General features: G+C 43.4%; 1 protein-coding gene across 1 annotated transcript in view; it reads right to left on the bottom strand.

Annotated features, from left to right (window-relative positions):
- The window catches only part of prkci (protein kinase C, iota), a 127,515-nt gene that overhangs the window by 37,880 nt on the left and 63,746 nt on the right, over window positions 1-25,889 (bottom strand). The window contains exons 9-13 of the mRNA XM_061978797.1: window positions 23,079-23,255; window positions 8,570-8,667; window positions 963-1,049; window positions 741-876; window positions 577-664 (exon numbers count right to left, since the gene is read on the bottom strand). Of these exons, the coding sequence (XP_061834781.1) occupies window positions 577-664; window positions 741-876; window positions 963-1,049; window positions 8,570-8,667; window positions 23,079-23,255 (586 nt within the window). The remainder of the gene's footprint in view (window positions 1-576; window positions 665-740; window positions 877-962; window positions 1,050-8,569; window positions 8,668-23,078; window positions 23,256-25,889) is intronic.

Genomic DNA, 25,889 nt, shown 5'->3' with positions numbered 1-25,889 from the left:
TTACGAGCCCCCGGCCACGGGGGTGGTGGGCAGGTAAGCTGCTTACCTGCTGCGTGTGACGCCGGCCGCGGCGAAGGCGGACGAGGCGGGGTGTCGGTGCGGTGGTGACCCTGGACGTGCGTCGGGCCCTTCTCGCGGATCGCCTCAGCTACGGCTCCCGGTGGGGCCCTCTCGGGGGAAGGGGCCTCGGTCCCGGACCCCGGCGAGGCGTCCCTTCTCCGCTCCGTAAAAGTGTCCATCTCTTTTTTTTTTTTCTTCTGTTGTGGCATATGCAGCAGGTGCCTGCTCGTTTTTCGTATGTGGGTAACAACATTTAACTATGTATATATATTTCCGAATTGGTTTAACTGCCACCCACCTGAATCTATTTAAAATCTAATTTTTTTTTATTTCAACCGCCCGACCCGCGGATAAAATCTAATTTTTTTTTATTTCATCCGCCCAATCCGCGGATAATCCGCGGACTCCGCGGTTGTGCCCGCAAACCGCGCATCTCTAGTAAGGAGTGTTTTTAATGCGCACATATTTTGGCAGTGTTTTACCACCATAAAAGTGCCTGTGCATTGTTATTCTCACCGTAATCCTCTCCTCGCAGTATTTCAGGGGCAATGTAATTGGGGGTGCCACAGAAAGTGCTTGTTGTGTCGCCCGGTCTCAAGCCCTCCTGCACAGACAAAGAGATTAAATAGGTGATATAAGCTCACTTTAAACAAAAATGTAAATACATCACTAATACACACTTTGCACATGCCGTAGTCCGTAAGTTTGATATGTCCCTCGGAGTCCAGCAGCACGTTGTCCAGTTTCAGATCTCTGTAGATGATGCCCCGTTCGTGGAGGTAGTTGAGCGCTAGACTGATCTCTGCCGAATAGAATCTAAGAGACAAAAAAAAGGTTCAATATTCATGAAGCTGCAATAGCAGTGAATGCAGGAAGGACGCCAAATGCAAGCGTGACCCGACCTGGCGTGTTCTTCCGGAAGTTTTCTTTGTCGCTGCATGTGGAACATGAGATCGCCGCCGTTCACATATTCAATAACAAAAAAGAGTCTGGGGAAAGAAATTTAAATGATTAAACCACACAATTCAATACTCTGTGAATGGTGACCAGTGTTGGGACTAACGCGTTACAAAGTAACGCGTTACTGTAACGCCGTTACTATCGGCGGTAACTAGTAATCTAACGCGTTATTTTTTATATTCAGTAACTCCGTTACCGTTACTACATGATGCGTTACTGCGTTATTTTTTATGTAGTATCGGCTAGAAACTGAGAAGATCTGAGTGTTGCAGCGCTGCTGAAGAGGCGATTAAAAAAGAGGCGCGCCGCGCGCTGTCTGTGTGTACGTGTGTGTGTGCGTGTGTGTGTGGGAGGGGGCGTGGCTGTGTCTACTATCAAGACGTCATGGCGAACCCCGAAGCCGAGTTTCTTAAAATGGAGATATTTTCAGTACGTTTCTTTTATCGACCACAAAGAAAAGAACATTTTAGTTAAATGTAAGTTTCAAATATGCTGAAACAGCGACAAAAACAACATGCTTCGACGAAGCTAGTAAAGAGACACACACTTCACCTCCAACAGCGGCTGGATTTTAATGAGGCACTGCACACTGAAGGTACACACACTCTGTCAATTCTCTTATATACTCTTTCATTTTAGACTTTTAGAGTGTTGATTATCACATCACTCTAAATGTTTAGACTATAAAGTTCACAAACCTAAAGAGGGATGCTAGTGGGCCAGGCTAATATTTCCTTTTCTCTAAACTAAGTGGGGAAATGTGTAGAGTGTTCTGGGCTTCAGACATGATTTTATTTCAGAATTCCTTGAGAAAACGCCTGGTTAGGCTTTATGTATGTAGTGTGTGCCTTTCTTGTTTTACAGCTATGTTGTTATTATGCTGTTTGTTACTTATGTATGTTAAGTTGCAGCTATTTAAACTAGTTTTGTCAATTTGTTCTGGTCTGAAACAAATTGGCCCTTTAAAACATATCTTTGTCTTTGTGTGTTGTATGTAGAGCACATTGCTTAGCAGAGTTCAGTGATGCAAATGCATGTCAAGTTGATCAACAGATTGTATTATTCTCCAGTGCAATAACAGTACTAAAATGAAGGCTAAAAGGGCATTAAATGGGGCCTTAAAAAAAAACATATATATATATATAAGTAACTAAATAGTTACTTTGCACAGTAACGCATTACTTTTTGGTTTAAGTAACTGAGTTAGTAACTGAGTTACTTTTGAAATAAAGTAACTAGTAACTGTAACTAGTTACTGGTTTTCAGTAACCTACCCAACACTGATGGTGACAAAAAAAAAAGAAGAAATAAATCACATACGACAGAAAACATGTCTCCCCAATTGGCCATATGCAGTTTGGCCAATTGGGCCATACTGCTTATGGCCGTGGTGGGTAGAGCGGCCGTGCCAGGAATTTGAGGGTTGCAGGTTCGCTCCCCGCCTCTTGCCATCCAAATCACTGTCGTCGTGTCCTTGGGCAGGACAATTCACCCTTGCCCCAAGTGCCGCTCACACTTGTGAATGAATGATGGGTGGTGGTCGGAGGGGCCGTAGGCGCAAACTGGCAGCCACCCTTCTGTCAGTCTACCCCAGGGCAGCTGTGGCTACAAATGTAGCTTACCACACTGCAAAAACTGAAATCTAAGTAAGATGAAATATGTCAAATAAGGGTGATATTTGCTTATTTTCTGTCTGATAAGATCATTCTTCTCACTAAGCAGATTTTATGTTAGAGTCTTTTACTTGTTTTAAGGGTTTTGGTCCTAAATGATCTCAGTAAGATATTACAGCTTGTTGCTGAGATTTGATGACCTATATTGAGTAAAACATGCTTGAAACTAGAATATCAACTGTTGCAAAGCTGTGTCGTCAACACTCACAAGTATAAAACTACTTTTTTATAGTAATAATTTCTTACTTCAAGCATGAAAAAGAAAATCATGACTTTGACACAATTGTGTCTCATAATTAAAACAGATGACAGCCAAATGGACTTTGCTGTTTTATTTTCATCCATCCATCCATCCATCTTCTTCCGCTTATCCGAGGTCGGGTCGCGGGGGCAGCAGCCTAAGCAGGGAAGCCCAGACTTCCCTCTCCCCAGCCACTTCGTCCAGCTCTTCCTGTGGGACCCCGAGGCGTTCCCAGGCCAGCCGAGAGACATAGTCTTCCCAACGTGTCCTGGGTCTTCCCCGCGGCCTCCTACCGGTCGGACGTGCCCTAAACACCTCCCTAGGGAGGCGTTCGGGTGGCATCCTGACCAGATGCCCGAACCACCTCATCTGGCTCCTCTCCATGTGGAGGAGCAGCGGCTTTACTTTGAGCTCCCCCCGGATGGCAGAGCTTCTCACCCTATCTCTAAGGGAGAGACCCGCCACCCGGCGGAGGAAACTCATTTCGGCCGCTTGTACCCGTGATCTTGTCCTTTCGGTCATAACCCAAAGCTCATGACCATAGGTGAGGATGGGAACGTAGATCGACCGGTAAATTGAGAGCTTTGCCTTCCGGCTCAGCTCCTTCTTCACCACAACGGATCGATACAGCGTCCGCATTACTGAAGACGCCGCACCGATCCGCCTGTCGATCTCACGATCCACTCTTCCCTCACTCGTGAACAAGACTCCGAGGTACTTGAACTCCTCCACTTGGGGCAAGATCTCCTCCCCAACCCGGAGATGGCACTCCACCCTTTTCCGGGCGAGAACCATGGACTCGGACTTGGAGGTGCTGATTCTCATCCCAGTCGCTTCACACTCAGCTGCGAACCGATCCAGTGAGAGCTGAAGATCCTGGCCAGATGAAGCCATCAGGACCACATCATCTGCAAAAAGCAGAGACCTAATCCTGCAGCCACCAAACCAGATCCCCTCAACGCCTTGACTGCGCCTAGAAATTCTGTCCATAAAAGTTATGAACAGAATCGGTGACAAAGGGCAGCCTTGGCGGAGTCCAACCCTCACTGGAAACGTGTCCGACTTACTACCGGCAATGCGGACCAAGCTCTGGCACTGATCATACAGGGAGCGGACTGCCACAATCAGACAGTCCGATACCCCGTACTCTCTGAGCACTCCCCACAGGACTTCCCGAGGGACACGGTCGAATGCCTTCTCCAAGTCCACAAAACACATGTAGACTGGTTGGGCAAACTCCCATGCACCCTCAAGGACCCTGCCGAGAGTATAGAGCTGGTCCACAGTTCCACGACCAGGACGAAAACCACACTGTTCCTCCTGAATCCGAGGTTCGACTATCCGGCGTAGCCTCCTCTCCAGTACACCTGAATAGACCTTACCGGGAAGGCTGAGGAGTGTGATCCCACGATAGTTAGAACACACCCTCCGGTTCCCCTTCTTAAAGAGAGGAACCACCAGCCCGGTCTGTTTTATTTTCAATGAAACAATATAAAATAGGTACCGGGTACTCATATATTAGTACAGTTGGCACAGTACAGTAAACTGACAGTTAATATTTAAACATTTAACATGTGACATTTCAAACTATTTAACAGAAATAGTTCATGCACATTCAGATAAATTCCTCAAAATAATGAAAACAATTTTGGCCGGGGGCCGGGCTGTATATATGCGCACTAATTGACTGAAAGAGCACGCACTTGGCGTGATGATGTCATGTTATCCATGGGAAAATGCCTTTTTAGTAGGGGTGTAACGGTACGTGTATTTGTATTGAACCGTTTCGGTACGGGGGTTTCGGTTCGGCGGTGTACCAAACGAGTTTCCACACGGACATATTAAGTAGCGTAACACACGTTGTGTAAACAATGCACACCGAGGCACAACACACGGCATGCTAGAAGCTAACGGGCTACGATAGACTGACCATACGTCCTCTTTTCACCGGACATGTCCTCTTTTGCGGGGCAGTCAGGGCGGAGTTTCTTAAATGCCTCAAATGTCCGGCATTTTGAGTTAGGGTTGCGTGTATTTTCAATGTACGTTCAGGGTTAAGAAGGGGTTAAAAACAAAATAAATTGTGAAGGTGCGCAGCAGCATTGGTGAGGGAGGGGCAGAGACAGACAGAGAGAGAGAGAGTTATGATAAACGCGCATGCGTCGCCAGGCTCTGCATTTTATCCATAGATTTATCACATTTAATTTTTTATTATCTATAGCAGGGGTGTCAAAAGTGTGCCCCGGAGGCCATTTGCGGCCCACAGCTAATGTTTTAAAGGCCCACGGCACATTCTAAAAATACTATTAAAATAAACAAAAACACAAGAGTGAAATAAAAAAGCTTAAAGGTTAAATGTAATTTAGAAAAAGTTGCAATGTTGACTATTTTTTTTCTTTTAAACTGTCATTGCTCAAAACATAATATTGAATCAAAATCAATGTTATTATGAATTATTGACCTATCCAAGGTTCCCATTACTTCACATCAAATATTCCACTAAGAAAAATATTTTTGGTGGAGCATTTTGCAAATTTGGTAAATAAACAACCCAAAAATTTATATTTTGTTGTTTTCTTACTGTACCGAAAATGAAACGAACCGTGACCTCTAAACCGAGGTACGTACCGAACCGAAATTTTTGTGTACCGTTACACCCCTACTTTTTCGACAATATAATTTGCCTGAGCGGCTATGAGACCCCGAGAGTAACAAGCGGTTGCCTGGTTGCCTTTCCATTAAGAACAATAAATTAGTTTTTAGTATAAGTTTGCTGGTTTCAAGAAATGTAATGCCGAGCGCATATCATTATGTCAAGATAATGGCACTAGCATTTACTTAATTTAAGAATATTTTTCAACATATTGAGCAAAAAGGTCTCTTTTTTTTTTTCTACCAAGAAAAGTGCACTTGTTATTAGTGAGAATATACTTATTTTGAGGTATTTTTTGGGTTCATTGAGGTTAGCTAATTTTACTTGTTTAGGAAAGTCTTAACAAGCCAAATTTTCTTGTTCTATTGGCAGATAATTTTGCTAAGTTCAAATAAAATACCCCTCATTTTATTTTATTTTTTTCTTGTTTTTGAACACTGACTTTTTGCAGTGCACCACCAGGTGTGAATGTGGAGTGAATGAATGATGGGTTCTCGCTTCTCTGTGAAGCGCTTTAAGTGTCTAGAAAAGCGCTATATAAATCTAATCCATTATTACTACTATTATTATTATTACCGTATTTTCCGCACTATTAGCCGCACCTAAAAACCACAAATTTACTCAAAAGCTGACAGTGCGGCTTATAACCCGGTGCGCTTTATATATGGATTAATATTAAGATTCATTTTCATAAAGTTTCGGTCTCGCAACTACGGTAAACAGCCGCCATCTTTTTTCCCCGTAGAAGAGGAAGTGCTTCTTCTTCTACGCAAGCAACCGCCAAGGTAAGCACCCGCCCCCATAGAACAGGAAGCGCTTCTTCTTCTACTGTAAGCAACCACCCGCCCGCGTAGAAGAAGAAGAAGAAGAAGCGCGCGGATATTACGTTTCATTTCCTTTGTGTGTTTACATCTGTAAAGACCACAAAATGGCTCCTACTAAGCGACAGGTTTCCGGTTCATGAAAAGACGCAATCTCTCCATCCGCACACGGACTACTATTTCACAGCAACTGCCTAAAGACTTTCAAGAAAAGCTGGCTACTTTCCGTGCATATTGTAAAAACAAGATAGCTGAAAAAAAGATCCGGCCAGAGAACATTATCAACATGGACGAGGTTCCACTGACTTTTGATATTCCTGTGAACCGCACTGTGGATACAACGGGAGCACGTACGGTGAATATTCGCACCACAGGGAATGAGAAGTCATCCTTCACTGTGGTTCTAGCTTGCCATGCTAATGGCCAGAAACTTCCACCCATGGTGATATTCAAAAGGAAGACCTTGCCAAAAGAGACCTTTCCAGCCGGCGTCATCATAAAAGCTAACTCGAAGGGATGGATGGATGAAGAAAAGATGAGCGAGTGGTTAAGGTAAGTTTACGCGAAGAGGCCGGGTGGCTTTTTTCACGCAGCTCCGTCCATGTTGATATACGACTCCATGCGCGCCCACATCACGCTGGTTTTTAATATATTATTAAAGTTTGACTGACCTATCTGACTGTTTTTTTGACATTCCTTTAGCGCAGTTAGATGCGGCTTATAACACGGGGCGGCTTATAGGTGGACAAAGTTTTGAAATATGCCGTTCATTGAAGGCGCGGCTTATAACCCAGGGCGGCTTATGGTGCGGAAAATACGGTACATCATGACATCAAAGCATCTAACTGGTAACTTGTAATTTTGATGATTACCGTATTTTTCGGACTATAAGTCGCATGTTTTTTTTATAGTTTGGTCGGGGGTGCGACTTATACTCAGGAGCGACTTATATGTGAAATTATTAACACATTAGCGTAAAATATCAAATAATATTATTGATCTCATTCACGTAAGAGACTAGACGTATAAGATTTCATGGGATTTAGCGATTAGGAGTGACAGATTGTTTGGTAAACGTATAGCATGTTCTATATGTTATAGTTATTTGAATGACTCTTACCATAATATGTTACGTCAACATACCAGTTGGTTATTTATGCCTCATATAACGTACACTTATTCAGCCTGTTGTTCACTATTCTTCATTTATTTTAAATTGCCTTTCAAATGTCTATTCTTGCTGTTGGCTTTTATCAAATACATTTCCCCAAAAAATGCGACTTATACTCCAGTGCGACTTATATATGTTTTTTCCCTTCTTTATTATGCATTTTTGGCCGGTGCGACTTATACTCCGGAGCGACTTATACTCTGAAAAATACGTTATACGGACAATGCCAGGACATCACTGCTTTTCTGACCATAATTTTCTACGCTGATGAACGTTCTGGACAAATATGTTTTCTAGGGTCGCACTAGACACGGGAGTTCAAATCGCCGTCATGAGTGATGTGAAGCGAGACCTTACGAAGAAGATCAATTCGGATTAAAGAGATTATCTGTCACATGACCCAGCCTTTAATTACTCTTAGACTGATAAATGACTGATTGTATTGTCGTCTTTCATGGTTAAGTTCTTTTTACATTTGTGTGACGGTTAAGAATATTAAAATGTCACTAAATCAAACAATTACTGAAGGTCTCACGAGGGCAACATTAGAGATTCTCTTCTTAGATTTCCATACTTGCAAAATACACGGAAGAATCAAGATACGGTTTCGCTCTCACCCTATACTCTGTAAAACTACATATTTTTTTAAATGTCATTTTTACAAAGAGCCTTATTGTTGTTAGGTTTATGTTTAACTTATATTTACACATGAATAACATTTTACAAGGTTAAAATGCAGCAAAACTGAACAAATACTAAAGCTTTAAACGTACCTCTTAAAATGTCATCTTCAGAAAGTGGCTGATACTCGTAGAGTATGAGTACACGTGACTGCATATTATTGACTTTAAGTTTATAGCTAACTTCCTGATACACTTGTGGAATTAAAAAATAAATGACTAAAAGTCTCACAAGAGCAACAGTTGGACCGTGCAACAGATATTTGAACCTACGTCCTAAGAACAAATGTCATCTGCGAACTGTGCTCACCTGCTTTCTGTCTGGAAGCAGGAATGCAGGCCGACAAGGAAGGGGTGATTCGAAGCCTGCTCAAAAACGTGTTTTTCTGTCTGAACCCAGTCGATGTCCTGTAAGAAGAAGATTCCAATTCATTCAACAAGCTGAGTAAGCTCCTTCAAAAAGGGCTGGACCGTGCGTCATGCATGCTCGGGAAGCAGACAAAGCTCAGGGACAGCAAAACACTTCTGCCATTGATCAGCCGCCGCTTGTCAATCACATTAAGTATGTCTAATCAAGGCCAACGACTGGCCGCACCGTCACACGTGTGCGCCAGCCATCAATTTAGAGACGACAATAAAATATGTTTTAACAACAGCTCGATTCGGATTATAATTTGTGGTTGTCGATACGATTCAGGGACAATATTTGTTTATTTAGAACAGGGGTGCTCACACTTTTTCTGCAGGTGAGCTACTTTTCAATTGATCAAGTCGTGGGGATCTACGTCATTCATATATATAATTTATATTTACTTATTTATGAAATATATGTTTTTGTTAACAAGTTAAAGGTGTTTAATGATAATGCAAGCATATTTAACACATATAGTTAATATTGTTAAAAAATTAAAGGTGTTTAATGATAATACAAGTATGTTTAATACATATAGTTAATATTGTTAACATGTTAAAGGTGTTTAATGATAATACAAGCATGTTTAATACATATAGTTAATATTGTTAACAAGTTAAAGGTGTTTAAAGATAATACAAGCATGTTTAACACATATAGTTAATATTGGTAATAAGTTAAAGGTGTTTAAAGATAATACAAGCATGTTTAACACATATAGTTAATATTGTTAACAAGTTAAAGGTGTTTAAAGATAATACAAGCATGTTTAACACATATAGTTGATATTGATAATAAGTTAAAGGTGTTTAAAGATAATACAAGCATGTTTAACACATATAGTTAATATTGTTAACAAGTTAAAGGTGTTTAAAGATAATACAAGCATGTTTAATACATATAGTTAATATTGTTAACAAGTTAAAGGTGTTTAAAGATAATACAAGCATGTTTAACACATATAGTTAATATTGTTAACAAGTTAAAGGTGTTTAAAGATAATACAAGCATGTTTAACACATATAGTTAATATTGGTAATAAGTTAAAGGTGTTTAAAGATAATACAAGCATGTTTAACACATATAGATTCCTTTCTTTCATGAAGACAAGAATATAAGTTGGTGCATTACCTGATTCTGATGATTTGCATTGATAGGAATCAGACAGTGGTGCTGATAATGTCCGCATTTTCGAATGGAGGAGAAAAAAAGTCCTCCTTTCTGTCCAATACCACATGAAAGTGGTTGGTTTTTGGCATCTTATTTGTCCAGCTTCCGTACTCCTTTGTATACACTTTACAAGAAATACATTGTCGGCAAACTCCGTAGCTTGCTAGCTTGTGCACGCCAGCTTTCTGAGACTCCTATTTTGTTAGCGCAACTGTGCAACTGTGCAGTCGGTCTTTGGAGTTTTGACGACAGGTACGGCGCCAGAGTCTGTTGAAATAAAGTGTTTCTCGCCTTCCAGTCGGTAATTTTAATGAGCTGGCAGCAGCCAGCGTCATCTCAGAAGACCCTCGGGTGCCGTGAATGTCGATCAAGTGACGAAAGTGACGTCATAGTGAAGATTTATGATCGCTCATTTTTAGGACTATTTTTTTAATGCCTGGCTGGTGATCGACTGACACACCCTCCGAGATCGACCGGTAGCCCGCGATCGACGTAATGAGCACCCCTGATTTAGAACAATAAGATCCAAAAGGATTCAGTGAGTTGAAATCGATTCGTTAACTTTTTAGCCAAAAATTCTACTATAAATGGTTGATTTATGTAGGCTAGTAAGGTAAAGTTTTGTACCTGACAAATTTTGGCTACAAAAAAGGTACAAAACTTGACCTTACTAGTCTATATAAATCAACCATTTATAAATACACATCAGTAGGCTAAATGAACATCTTCAACATAACAATTCTACTAGTTTGACTGTGAAATAAATACTGTATACTGGACACCGCAGGTGAAGTTTCCTATATCCTTATGAGTTATTGTAAGATACTTAGGTACAAATGAATTATGAACATAAACAATCAATTAAACACCAGTCAATGGCCAATGCATTTACACTGTTTGAATTAGCATTTTCAAAAGTGGAGATAAGCTTCAGTTCACCAACTATAGGCCAATTTCTCTACTCTCACAATTTTCAAAAGTCCTTGAAAAATTATTTGTGTCAAGATTAGACAGTTTTATTGATAAACATCACTTGCTAAGTGAACACCAATACGGTTTTCGACCAAACAGGTCCACTTCCATGGCAGTGATGGAACTAGTTGAGGAGGTAACCACTGCAATTGATAAGAGGGAGTTTGTTGTTGGCGTTTTTATTGACCTGAGCAAGGCCTTTGACACCATCGATCACACATTACTTTGAAACAAAATACAGAGGTATGGTTTTAGAGGTCTTGCTCATGATTGGTTGAAAAGTTATCTTGGTGGTAGAGAACAGTATGTGCATATGAACAATGTAGATTCAGATAAAAAGATTATAACACATGGAGTGCCCCAAGGTTCTGTACTGGGACCAAAATTGTTTTTATTGTATATTAATGATATCTGCAAAATCTTTAAAAAACTCAATTGTATTCTCTTTGCTGATGATACAAGTCTGTACTGTTCTGGGCAAGACCTTGGCCAACTCTTAGAGACTGTAGAGAGCGAACTCCACATACTAAAGCAATGGTTTGATGCCAATAAACTGTCAATCAACCTAAATAAAACAAAATATATAATTTTTGGAAATAGGGAAAATAACATACAGTGTCATATAAGAATTGATGATATGGAGATAGAAAGGGTGTATTCAACAAAATTTTGGGGAATCTATATAGATAAATTAAATTGGAAACTGTACATAAATATACTTAAGACAAAGATGGCAAAAAATATTGCTATGTTACAAAAAATCAAAAACTCCGTAAATCAAAAGGCTCTTAATATGTTATATAATTCTTTCGTACTCCCTTATCTTAATTATTGTGTTGAAATCTGGGGTAACAATGACAAAAAAACATCAACTCTATATTATTACTTCAAAAGAAAGCGATTAGAATTGTAAATTATGCAGACTATCATGACCATACCAATGCTCTGTTTATTAAATTAAAAACATTAAAACTGCATGATCTTGTTGACCTCAACACTGCTATTGTGACGTACAAAGCTCATAACCACATGCTGCCTCGGTGTCTACAGGAGAGGTTCAAACCCAGAGAGAATCCCTATGACCTCAGAGGTTCAGCTGTCTTCCAGAAAGCTAAGATAAGAACAAGCTTAAACAGTAGATGTGTTTCTGTCAGGGGGGTTCAACTGTGGAACAGCTTGGATCATCCCTTAAAATGTTCCAGGTCCATTCACACATTTAAAAAACACTTTAAGACCAACGTCTCGGAAAAATATATCACTCTTGAATCAACACTGTAGTTAATACTATGATCAATGTTAATTAAAATACTAAATATGGGATATAAATAATAATGGAAGTATAATTGTTTGTATATAGTATATAAATTGGTACAAAGGTTTAACACGCATATAAGGATATTTCACATGCCTTTACTGTGTATATAATTGAACAGTGTTCATATTGTGTATTTATAATATGTTGTACAAAAGACATTTCATCATTTTCGGAAGTTCATCTTGTACTTGACATTGTTTATAGGGTTAGGCGCTATAAGTGTTCAACTTCAGCCTAAACCCTTTCGGTCTGCAACATTTTCATTTTCAATCTATGAATGTACAACTGTTTGTTTATTTTGTTGACCATTGACCGAAGAATAATAAACTAAACAAGAGGAAAGATTTTCTGCTCTTATTTTCAGTATTCCAAAAATGTTCTATAAAAGTACAGTAGCCAACATTCTAACAGTTATTAAACCTGTTACTTCTGATTTTGTTTTTCAACAACTTTGCTGTTGTTTTTCCAACATAGAAATATACAAAACAATTAAGTACCACCAAATCTCTTCAGATTGTATGAGCAGTGGTTTGACCTGCTACTACTCTCATGCTAATAAACAGCAGTGCAGTAATATTAACAAGTGTAACCAACTGCTACTTTGTGCTACTGCTGCAGCGGGAATGCAGTGAATGCCTAGACAATTGGCGTTTTGTGAAATCCCAAGGCACCTTGGTCGGTGGTTCGAGAGATTTGTTGTGTTGCCACTAGGGCTGGGCGATACATACAGGTCAAAGCCAGTAAATTAGAATATTTTGAAAAACTTGATTTATTTCAGTAATTGCATTCAAAAGGTGTAACTTGTACATTATATTTATTCATTGCACACAGACTGATGCATTCAAATGTTTATTTCATTTAATTTTGATGATTTGAAGTGGCAACAAATGAAAATCCAAAATTCCGTGTGTCACAAAATTAGAATATTACTTAAGGCTAATACAAAAAAGGGATTTTTAGCAATGTTGGCCAACTGAAAAGTATGAAAATGAAAAATATGAGCATGTAAATACTCAATACTTGGTTGGAGCTCCTTTTGCCTCAATTACTGCGTTAATGCGGCGTGGAATGGAGTCGATGAGTTTCTGGCACTGCTGAGGTGTTATGAGAGCCCAGGTTGCTCTGATAGTGGCCTTCAACTCTTCTGCGTTTTTGGGTCTGGCATTCTGCATCTTCCTTTTCACAATACCCCACAGATTTTCTATGGGGCTAAGGTCAGGGGAGTTGGCGGGCCAATTTAGAACAGAAATACCATGGTCCGTAAACCAGGCACGGGTAGATTTTGCGCTGTGTGCAGGCGCCAAGTCCTGTTGGAACTTGAAATCTCCATCTCCATAGAGCAGGTCAGCAGCAGGAAGCATGAAGTGCTCTAAAACTTGCTGGTAGACGGCTGCATTGACCCTGGATCTCAGGAAACAGAGTGGACCGACACCAGCTGGACTGCTGCTGAGTGGTCCAAAGTCATGTTTTCTGACGAAAGCAAATTTTGCATTTCCTTTGGAAATCGAGGTCCCAGAGTCTGGAGGAAGACAGGAGAGGCACAGGATCCACGTTGCCTGAAGTCTAGTGTAAAGTTTCCACCATCAGTGATGGTTTGGGGTGCCATGTCATCTGCTGGTGTCGGTCCACTCTGTTTCCTGAGATCCAGGGTCAACGCAGCCGTCTACCAGCAAGTTTTGTACAAGTTACACCTTTTGAATGCAATTACTGAAATAAATCAAGTTTTTCAAAATATTCTAATTTACTGGCTTTTACCTGTATATCGAATATACTCAATATATCACGGGTTTGTCTCTGTGCGATATAGAAAATGACTATATCGTGATATTGCTTTTAGTTGCGGGATTAGACTACAGGCTCTTCTCACTCTATCTTGCCTCTCCTTTTCACACAGACATAAAAACAAGCGCACCTTCTTACATACGTCACATACGAATACGCCCTCGAGGAGCAGAGAGGTAGCGACATGAGTAACGTTAGCTGTGGTGCGAGTGGTAATATGAGAGAAAGAAGGTGCGAATCTGGTAACAAATGAAGGAAGAAGAATTAATTCCCAAGAAAAGCAGCAGGCTGGCGGTGGATTAGCTTCAAGCGGGAAGATGTTGAACAGACAACCGTATTATGTCAAGTATGCGGCAAAAGCGTTGCTACAAAAAGTAGCATTACTGCTAATTTGTAGCATCATTTAAAAAAAGTCACCCGCTAGAGAATGAAGAGTGCTTGAAAGTCCGCATGTCGACATCTCGGCCGGTGCCACACCCACAAAATGCCGAAGCAACAATTTCCAGATCAACACCGTATGAAACAAATAGTCAACAACAGAAGGAGATAACGTCCGCAGGAACCTACCACATAGCGAAGGACATACACTATTTGATTTCCTATTATGCAGCTCATTTTTATTTGACACTTATTGAAATCTCTTGTGTGACATCATGCACAAAAGTGCACTTTATTTGTTTTAAACTATTGTAGTGGCGTTCTGTACAAAAAGTGCACTTTAATTTAGTGTTGTTTTGATATGTCATCTTAGTGACATCATGCACAAAAGTGCACTAATAGCTTGTTTTAAAATGTCTCTGACAATCTTGCACTTTCTGTTTTGGAAATGACATGAATGTTTGTGCCACTGCTTAATAACTGTTTCATAAATACACTTTTAGTTGTGATTTCCCTCTCTGCATGAAAGTTTAAAAGTAGCATATATTAATGCAGTATGAAGAAGAATGTTTTAATGTAGACACATAGAATCATCATACTGCTGTGATTATATGCATCAAGTGTTCATTCAAGGCTAAGGCAAAATATGGAGATATATATGGTGTATCGTGACATGGCCTAAAAATATTGAGATATTAATAAAAGGCCCAGCCCTAGTTGCCACTGTACTTTACTTGACCCTCACATATCCAACAAACAGCGGGGGAATTATTAGGAACACCTTTGTCTTTGCAAAAGCCTAAGTGTTTCCACACACCGGGTTTGTTCATTTCTTATGTGTCTGCTTCTTTTCTGGTATCCGACATACTTGTTTTGATGACATATGGCGCGTGGCAGTGACGTCACAGACGGACAGACTCGCGTAACGTTCAACATTGTGACAAAAACAACTGTATATATCAGTGACGTGCGGTGAGGTTGATGGCTGGTGAGGCACTGACTTCATCACAGTCAGATTTACAAACATATGAACCCTAAAGAGTATCTTATTCACCATTTGATTGGCAGCAGTTAACGGGTTATGTTTAAAAGCTCATACCAGCATTCTTCCCTGCTTGGCACTCAGCATCAAGGCTTGGAATTGGGGGTTAAATCACCAAAAATGATTCCCAGGCGCGGCGCCGCTGCTGCCCACTGCTCCCCTCACCTCCCAGGGGGTGAGCAAGGGGATGGGTCAAATGCAGAGGACAAATTTCACCACACCTAGTGTGTGTGTGACAATCATTGGTACTTTAACTTAACTTTCACTTTACACATACAAACTGTAGCACACAAAAAAGCACATTTAATAAAAAAAAGGTTATTATGGTCTTACCTTTACTTAGAAATTAAGTCCATGCATCGCAACTAAAGCCCTCACTTAAATTTTCCATGTGCAAGATTGAATCTATTTAAAAAAGTGTAACCGAGGGTTTATAAATGTCGCCTATACTGTATGAAACTACAAAATAACAAACACGGAGGCTCCAGTTTACACGAGGACCACTTTATTTACATTCTTTCAAAAACCTCCGCAACGTGACATCACTTCCGCTCTTAGCGCCTTCAAAATAAGAGCTCAAGGCATATACTGTATAACAGCGCATAACAGGAACTTAACATCACAAAGAGGAAAGCCCATGAAAATAGGTTACAAAAGTTATTTCATAAGAAGCCAAAAAGTGCAAAAACAATAATGTTCGTGTTGGAGGAGTTGTGAATTAGGTACACCTGCAGTCTGCATGTGTATCTAATGTTGTGTCCCTGCAGTCATTCACAACTCCTCCAACACCAACATTATTGTTTTTGCACTTTTTGGCTTCTTATTAAATAATTTTTTAAAATAGATTCAATCTTGCACGTGGACAGTTTAAGTGTGGGCTTTAGTTGATATAACAATTCTACGGCGGGGGTGCAGGAGGCGAGCCTCAGCCAGTGCGTCTTTTGCAGCCGTTTTATGATCGCTCAGCACAAGAAATACTTTACACACATACAGTTGTTGACAAAATACACTGTACATTATATACCTCAGCTAACTAAACTATGGAAATGTATAATATAGTTCATATAGCAATACAGTCTCACTGCACAGCAGGCCAGCAGTTAGCCGAGTCATTGCGCAATCCATGTTGCGGCACTGAGTGACGTGCCTCAACTGGCTGCTGTTCACCGCACCGTCTCTTCTTAGTATTTGAACGGCAAATGTGAAAATTCAGCGATTTTGAATAAAAATAATCTAAAACTGGTGAAGTTAAATGGAAAATAACTTTATAGTATAATCACTGGATACATATAACAATTTAATTATTTTTTTTCTTTTTACATTTTTTTTTCTTTCCATGATGGCAGGTGAGGCGGGGCCTCACCTGCCTCTAGTGACTGCACGTCACTGGTATATAGTCTGCCGTTCCTATTTTATCAATAAAATCGATTGATTACCTTTTAAAACAATATTAGAGCGATATACGTATATCTTGCTGAGTATATATCAATATATTTGAATCTTAAAAATATAAATCAATAGATCGATGACTCCTCTCTGAGCTGCCACCTTAACGTGGTAGAGGAGTTTGCGTGTCCCAATGATCCTAGGAGCTATGTTGTCCGGGGGCTTCCATGCCCCCTTGTAGGGTCTCCCAAGACAAACAGGTCCTAGGTGAGGGATCAGACAAAGAGCAGCTCGAAGACTTCTATGGAAATGCAAGAACCGAGACTCAGATTTCCCTCGCCCGGACGCGGGTCACCGGGGCCCCCCTCCGGAGCCAGGCCCGGAGTTGGGGCACGATGGCGAGCGCCTGGTGGTCGGGCCTGTCCCCATGGGGCCCGGCCGGGCACAGCCCGAAGAGGCAACGTGGGTCCCCCCTCCAATGGGCTCACCACCCATAGCAGGGGCCATAGAGGTCGGGTGCAATGTGAGCTGGGCGGTAGCCGAAGGCAGGGCACTTGGCGGTCCGATCCTCGGCTACAGAAGCTAGCTCTTGGGACGTGGAACGTCACCTCGCTGGGGGGGAAGGAGCCTGAGCTAGTGCGCGAGGTAGAGAAGTTCCGGTTGGATATAGTCGGACTCACCTCGACGCAGAGCAAGGGCTCTGGAACCAGTTCTCTCGAGAGGGGCTGGACTCTCTTCCACTCTGGCGTTGCCAGCAGTGAGAGGCGACGGGCTGGGGTGGCAATTCTTGTTGCCCCCCGGCTCAGAGCCTGCATGTTGCAGTTCAACCCGGTGGACGAGAGGGTAGCTTCCCTCCGCCTTCGGGTGGGGGGACGGGTCCTGACTGTTGTTTGCGCTTACGCGCCAAACGGCAGCTCAGAGTACCCACCCTTTTTGGATTCACTCAAGGGAGTACTTGAGAGTGCTCCCCCGGGTGATTCCCTCGTTTTACTGGGGGACTTCAACGCTCATATTGGCAACGACAGTGAAACCTGGAGAGGCGTGATTGGGAAGAATGGCCGCCCGGATCTGAACCCAAGTGGTGTTTTGTTATTGGACTTTTGTGCCCGTCACGGATTGTCCATAACGAACACCATGTTCAAGCATAAGGGTGTCCATATGTGCACTTGGCACCAGTACACCCTAGGCCGCAGTTCTATGATCGACTTTGTAGTTGTGTCATCGGATTTGCGGCCTCATGTTTTGGACACTCGGGTGAAGAGAGGGGCGGAGCTTTCTACCGAGTTGGCTGCGATGGTGGGGGAGGATGCCGGACAGACCTGGCAGGCCCAAACGCATTGTGAGGGTTTGCTGGGAACGTCTGGCAGAGTCTCCTGTCAGAGAGAGTTTCAATTCCCACCTCCGGAAGAACTTTGAACATGTCACGAGGGAGGTGCTGGACATTGAGTCCAAGTGGACCATGTTCCGCACCTCTATTGTCGAGGCGGCTGATCGGAGCTGTGGCCGCAAGGTAGTTGGTGCCTGTCGTGGCGGTAATCCTAGAACCCGTTGGTGGACACCGGCGGTGAGGGATGCCGTCAAGCTGAAGAAGGAGTCCTATCGGGTTCTTTTGGCTCATGGGACTCCTGAGGCAGCGGACAAGTACCGACAGGCCAAGCGGTGTGCGGCTTCAGCAGTCGCGGAGGCAAAAACTCGGACATGGGAGGAGTTCGGGGAAGCCATAGAAAACGACTTCCGGACGGCTTCGAAGCGATTCTGGACCACCATCCGCCGCCTCAGGAAGGGGAAGCAGTGCACTACCAACACCGTGTATGGTGCGGATGGTGTTCTGCTGACTTCGACTGCGGAAGTTGTGGATCGGTGGAGGGAATACTTCGAAGACCTCCTCAATCCCACCAACACGTCTTCCTATGAGGAAGCAGTGCCTGGGGAATCTGTGGTGGGCTCTCCTATTTCTGGGGCTGAGGTTGCTGAGGTAGTTAAAAAGCTCCTCGGTGGCAAGGCCCCGGGGGTGGATGAGATCCGCCCGGAGTTCCTTAAGGCTCTGGATGCTGTAGGGCTGTCTTGGTTGACAAGACTCTCCAGCATCGCGTGGACAGTACCTCTGGATTGGCAGACCGGGGTGGTGGTTCCTCTCTTTAAAAAGGGGAACCGGAGGGTGTGTTCTAACTATCGTGGGATCACACTCCTCAGCCTTCCCGGTAAGGTCTATTCAGGTGTACTGGAGAGGAGGTTACGCCGGATAGTCGAACCTCGGATTCAGGAGGAACAGTGTGGTTTTCGTCCTGGTCGTGGAACTGTGGACCAGCTCTATACTCTCGGCAGGGTCCTTGAGGGTGCATGGGAGTTTGCCCAACCAGTCTACATGTGCTTTGTGGACTTGGAGAAGGCATTCGACCGTGTCCCTCGGGAAGTCCTGTGGGGAGTGCTCAGAGAGTATGGGGTTTCGGACTGTCTGATTGTGGCGGTCCGCTCCCTGTATGATCAGTGTCAGAGCTTGGTTCGCATTGCCGGCAGTAAGTCGGACAAGTTTCCGGTGAGGGTTGGACTCCGCCATGGCTGCCCTTTGTCACCGATTCTGTTCATAACTTTTATGGACAGAATTTCTAGGCGCAGTCAAGGCGTTGAGGGGATCCGGTTTGGTGGCTGCAGGATTAGGTCTCTGCTTTTTGCAGATGATTTGGTCCTGATGGCTTCATCTGGCCAGGATCTTCAGCTCTCACTGGATCGGTTCGCAGCTGAGTGTGAAGCGACTGGGATGAGAATCAGCACCTCCAAGTCCGAGTCCATGGTTCTCGCCCGGAAAAGGGTGGAGTGCCATCTCCGGGTTGGGGAGGAGATCTTGCCCCAAGGGGAGGAGTTCAAGTACCTCGGAGTCTTGTTCACGAGTGAGGGAAGAGTGGATCGTGAGATCGACAGGCGGATCGGTGCGGCGTCTTCAGTAATGCGGACGCTGTATCGATCCGTTGTGGTGAAGAAGGAGCTGAGCCGGAAGGCAAAGCTCTCAATTTACCAGTCGATCTACGTTCCCATCCTCACCTATGGTCATGAGCTTTGGGTTATGACCGAAAGGACAAGATCACGGGTACAAGCGGCCGAAATGAGTTTCCTCCGCCGGGTGGCGGCGCTCTCCCTTAGAGATAGGGTGAGAAGCTCTGTCATCCGGGGGGAGCTCAAAGTAAAGCCGCTGCTCCTCCACATCGAGAGGAGCCAGATGAGGTGGTTCGGGCATCTGGTCAGGATGCCACCCGAGCGCCTCCCTAAGGAGGTGTTTAGGGCATGTCCGACCGGTAGGAGGCCACGAGGAAGACCCAGGACACGTTGGGAAGACTGTCTCCCGGCTGGCCTGGGAACGCCTCGGGATCCCCCGGGAGGAGCTGGACGAAGTGGCTGGGGAGAGGGAAGTCTGGGCTTCCCTGCTTAGGCTGCTGCCCCCGCGAACCGACCTCGGATAAGCGGAAGAAGATGGATGGATGGATGGATAGATCGATGAAGTGGATGAAATGTTACCCCCCTTGAAGACATGATTGTTTATCTCAACCTGCTTGAAAGCGCTAATTGGGGTCAAAGCGGTCTGGCAGTTGAAGAGGTATCGTAAGATGGATGTTTAACAGCGCCCACTCATTGTGAGAATTGTGTTCATTATACAATGCCCAATTTTGCCACAACTTCACTAATTATTCATGACTAATTAATCTAATTAGACAAAGCAGTGTCTGACGTGCTGACACGCACGCACACAGAGTGGGCTTGCTTACCCTTTGAAACAAGAAAAGGGTTAAACATACGCTCTTGTCACAGCAGCAGAGGCTCATGTGCTCCACAAGAGCTCCAAGAAAAAATCCACAATTGCATGGTCATAGACAACTACAGTGCATCTCACCAGGCATTCTCCAATTGTTTTGTAAACCAAAAGGAACTTTCCTTTCATGCACCATATGATATATATGCTTCATATAATGTGCACAGGGTATCTTAAAAGGTGGAAAAGCTCCATACTGTGTAAGTAAAAGCTAAAATAACAGTAGAGACTAACATTACCATCCTAGTCACGTCCGTTGTGTCCTTGAGCAAGACACTTCACCCCTTGCTCCTGATGGCTGCTGGTTAGCACCTTGCATGGCAGCTCCCGCCATCAGTGTGTGAATGGGTGAATGTGGTAATACTGTCAAAGTGCTTTGAGTACCGGTACCTTGAAGGTAGAAAAGCGCTATACAAGTATAACCCATTTATCATTTATCATTATTTGTGCCCTACAAAAATATGGTGAAAATGAGATTAGAAAGTGGCCTAATTGAAATATTTTTTTTAAATTAAAAATACATCTAAAAAAAAAATACAAATTCTAATAGGCCCCCATTATTTGTAAGTAAGTAATGAAAATAGACAATACCTTTTTATTTAATAACTCATAACTAGAGATGTCCGATGATATCGGACTGGCGATATTATCGGCCGATAAATGCTTTAAAATGTAATATCGGAAATTATCAGTTTCAAAATTATCGGTATCGGTTTCAAAAAGTAAAATGTATGACTTTTTAAAACGCCGCTGTGTACACGGACGTAGGGAGAAGTACAGAGCGCCAATAAACCTTAAAGCCACTGCCTCTGCGTGCCGGCCCAGTCACATAATATCTACGGCTTTTCACACACACAAGTGAATGCAAGGCATACTTGGTCAACAGCCATACAGGTCACACTGAGGGTGGCCGTATAAACAACTTTAACACTGTTACAAATATGCGCCACACTGTGAACCCACACCAAACAAGAATGACAAACACATTTCACATTGTGGGGCGGTATAGCTCGGTTGGTAGAGTGGCCGTGCCAGCAACTTGAGGGTTGCAGGTTCGATCCCCGCTTCCGCCATCCTAGTCACTGCTGTTGTGTCCTTGGGCAAGACAATTTACCCACCTGCTCCCAGTGCCACCCACATTGGTTTAAATGTAACTTAGATATTGGGTTTCACTATGTTAAGCGCTTAAGAGTCACTAGAGAAAAGCGCTATATAAATATAATTCACTTCACATTTCGGGAGAACATCCGCACCATAACAACATAAACACAACAGAACAAATACCCAGCACCCCTTGCAGCACTAACTCTTCTAGGACGCTACAATATACAGCTCCCGCTATCCCCTATCCCGCCCACCTCAACCTCCTCATGCTCTCTCAGGGAGGGCATGTCCCAAATTCCAAGCTGCTGTTTTGAGGCATGTTAAAAAAAATAATGCACTTTGTGACTTCAATAATAAATATGGCAGTGCCATGTTGGCATTTTTTTTCATAACTTGAGTTGATTTATTTTGGAAAACCTTGTTACATTGTTTAATGCATCCAGCGGGGCATCAAAACAAAATTAGGCATAATAATGTGTTAATTCCACCACTGTATATATCGGTATCGGTTGATATCGGAATCGGTAATTAAGAGTTGGACAATATCAGAAATTGGCAAAAAAGCCATTATCGGACATCTCTACTATAGTGTTATATTTGTGTCTTAATGTTGAGGTGGCAAAGGCAGATTTTGAAGACAGAAAAATCTGTTTTGCAAGCGCAGACATTATACTTTGAGAATAAATGAAACTCAAGCGAACATTTTTTTTCCGTAAGCAAATAAGCAAATATAAATGTATTTTGCGCGCAATGAAAGTGTTTTCTATTATCCATATTACTCAATTACTGCCGTCTGCAGTCAGACGGATGTGCTCCTCTCTTCCGCCCTCTCAACCTCATCCTTCTGGGCATTGTTGCGTTTTGGACCAGTTGTTCCTCCCAGGGAATTCAAGTCACAATTCGCTCCCAAGTTCTTTCCGACACTTAAAGCTGAGTTGAAAAACCACCAGAGACAGAATAGGTATTTTGTTGTATATTCTCAAAGCTTTGCCAATATACATTTTGATTGAGACCAGTCTAACCCTAGAACATTCTATCGCGCCTCCCAAAAATGGTCTGTCTTCCCGATCCCACCACCCTCTCTCTCCTCCCATCTCTGTAGACCAAACAAATGCTAGTCCAAACACATTCCAAAGAACTCAAGGTTCACACACATAGTATACTTGCTGACAGAGCATCAAAAGAATAAATGGAAAACACGAGCTGTTTTCAAATATGACTAAGAAATTAAAGAAGTACAACTTAAATTCGGATATATGTAAATATCTGCCTCCGACAGCATTCAACTTGTTTTTCTACACTTGCTCAGATTTCTGCTCTGCAGAAATAATGACATTTTATGCGGTCCCCATTATTTCAAAAAGTATCAAAATACATATCGGTACTGGTTTGGTATCGGGGTTGGGAAAGCCCCGTAATGAAGAGAAAAAGATATTTCATATATCCACTGGCTTACCTCGTCGTCATTGACAAGCTCCTTTTTGACGACCTTCATGGCGTAGATGCGTTCCGTCTTTTTCAGCTGCACCAGCAGCACTTTGGCGTAGCTGCCGCGCCCAATCACCCGCAGCAGGTCGAAGTCTGCCAAGCCCAGGCTCGAGGGCGACTTGCCCGTGTCTCGGCTGTTCCGCGCCTGAGGACAGAAAGATGGTTGGTGACGTCCATCGCCCCTTCTGAGTCATTACTGTCAATAGATAGAATCATTTAAACATAGTACACACTAGAGATGCGCGGTTTGCGGGCACAACCGCGGAGTCCGCGGATTATCCGCGGATCGGGCGGATGAAATTTAAAAAAATTAGATTTTATCCGCGGGTCGGGTCGGGCGGTTGAAATAAAAAAAATTAGATTTTAAATAGATTCAGGCGGGTGGAAATATATATACATAGTTAAATGTTGTTACCCACATACGAAAAACGAGCAGGCACCTGCAGCATATGCCACAACAGAAGAAAAAAAAAAAAAGAGATGGACACTTTTACGGAGCGGAGAAGGGACGCCTCGCCGGGGTCTGAGGCCCCTTCCCCCGAGAGGGCCCCACCGGGAGCCGTAGCTGAGGCGATCCGCGAGAAGGGCCCGACGCACGTCCAGGGTCACCACCGCGCCCACCGCACCGACACCCCGCCTCGTCCGCCTTCGCCGCGGCCGGCGTCACGCGCAGCAGGTAAGCAGCTTACCTGCCCGCCACCCCCGTGGCCGGGGGCTCGTAACAGGGGTCACTCCGCACGCTCCGCCCGCGCAGCTTACCTGCCCGCCACCCCTGTTGCCGGGGGCGCGTAACAGGGGTCACTCCGCGCGCAGTGCGCTCACGAAAGGGGTGGGGCTCACCCTGGTTGATATAGACAGCAGGACGGTGACCATGGAAGTCGGAACCCGCTAAGGAGTGTGTAACAACCCACCTGCCGAATCAACTAGCCCTGAAAATGGATGGCGCTGGAGCGTCGGGCCCATACCCGGCCGTCGCCGGCAGCGAGACGCGCTTGGAGGTGCGCTCAGCGCGGCTCCCATATGATTGTGCACTGGTGTGCGTCTGGGTCGTGACAGCGTGGCACGCGAATGTCTGTGCTGCATTGGATCAGTCTCCTTTCTTTAACAGGCAAAAGCTTTATAACCTCACTAATGCCTTGCATCGTCTATATTAGATATATAACAACGGGCGGGTGCGGTTCTGATCAAATGTTACATCGGGTGGATGGCGGATGGTTGACGACTTTCTGATGCGGTTGCGGATGAAATAATTGCCTATCCGCGCATCTCTAGTACACACAGTAGGGATGTCCCGATCCGATATTGATATCGGAAATCAGTCCGATATTAGCCAAAAAAGTGAATATCGGATTTTATCGGACTGAATCTAAAAACTCCGATATAAGCGCTCCGATATAAGCTGTCCATTTACCGCTGCAGCACGTCTATAATAGGTGACTCTGGTTTGATCACACTCCAATACAGTAGGTGGCGGCAATGCCCCTTAATTAACGTTGGTGCCGGCCGCGGGAGAAGAGCGTCTCTGATCCAGCATGCACAGCCCACGTGATCACAACGACGACAACGCGTGTGCTTGCAGCAAAGTGTGTGGAAGTATTTTAACCTAAACTCGAAAAAATTGTCGCACAGCAACTAAATGAACACTTAAGTGTCTAACAATCTCTGTGAACCTTTTCAATCCGGTTTCAGGGCAAATCACTCTACGGAGACAGCCCTCGCAAAAATGACTAATGATCTACTGCTAACGATGGATTCTGATGCGTCATCTATGTTGCTGCTTCTTGATCTTAGCGCTGCTTTCGATACCGTCGATCATAATATTTTATTAGAGCGTATCAAAACACGTATTGGTATGTCAGACTTAGCTTTGTCGTGGTTTAACGCTTATCTTACTGACAGGATGCAATGCGTCTCCCATAATAATGTGACCTCGGACTATGTTAAGGTAACGTGCGGAGTCCATCAGGGTTCGGTTCTTGGCCCTGCACTCTTCAGTACTTACATGCTGCCGCTAGGCGACATCATCCGCAAATACGGTGTTAGCTTTCATTGTTATGCTGATGACACCCAACTCTACACGCCACTAAAGCTGACCAACACGCCGGATTGTAGTCAGCTGGAGGCGTGTCTTAATGAAATTAAACAATGGATGTCCGCTAACTTCTTGCAACTCAACGCCAAGAAAACGGAAATACTGATTATCGGTCCTGCTAAACACCGACATTTATTTAATAATACCACCTTAACATTTGACAACCAATTACACAAGGCGAATCAGTAAAGAATCTGGGTATTATCTTCGACCCAACTCTCTCCTTTGAATCACACATTAAGAGTGTTACTAAAACGGCCTTCTTTCATCTCCGTAATATCGCTAAAATTCGTTCTATTTTATCCACTAGCGACGCTGAGATCATTATTCATGCGTTCGTTACGTCTCGTCTCGACTACTGTAACGTATTATTTTCGGGTCTCCCTATGTCTAGCATTAAAAGATTACAGTTGGTACAAAATGTGGCTGCTAGACTTTTGACAAGAACAAGAAAGTTTGATCATATTACGCCTATACTGGCTCACCTGCACTGGCTTCCTGTGCACTTAAGATGTGACTTTAAGGTTTTACTACTTACGTATAAAATACTACACGGTCTAGCTCCGTCCTATCTTGCTGATTGTATTGTGCCATATGTCCCGGCAAGAAATCTGCGTTCAAAGCACTCCGGCTTATTAGTGATCCCCAGAGCCCAAAAAAAGTCTGCGGGCTATAGAGCGTTTTCTA

Source organism: Nerophis lumbriciformis, linkage group LG19 (assembly GCF_033978685.3).
Source record: "Nerophis lumbriciformis linkage group LG19, RoL_Nlum_v2.1, whole genome shotgun sequence".
NCBI lineage: Eukaryota > Metazoa > Chordata > Actinopteri > Syngnathiformes > Syngnathidae > Nerophis > Nerophis lumbriciformis.
The sequence above is the reverse complement of the archived record's forward strand: the minus strand, read 5'-3'. Positions and strand labels throughout refer to the sequence as shown.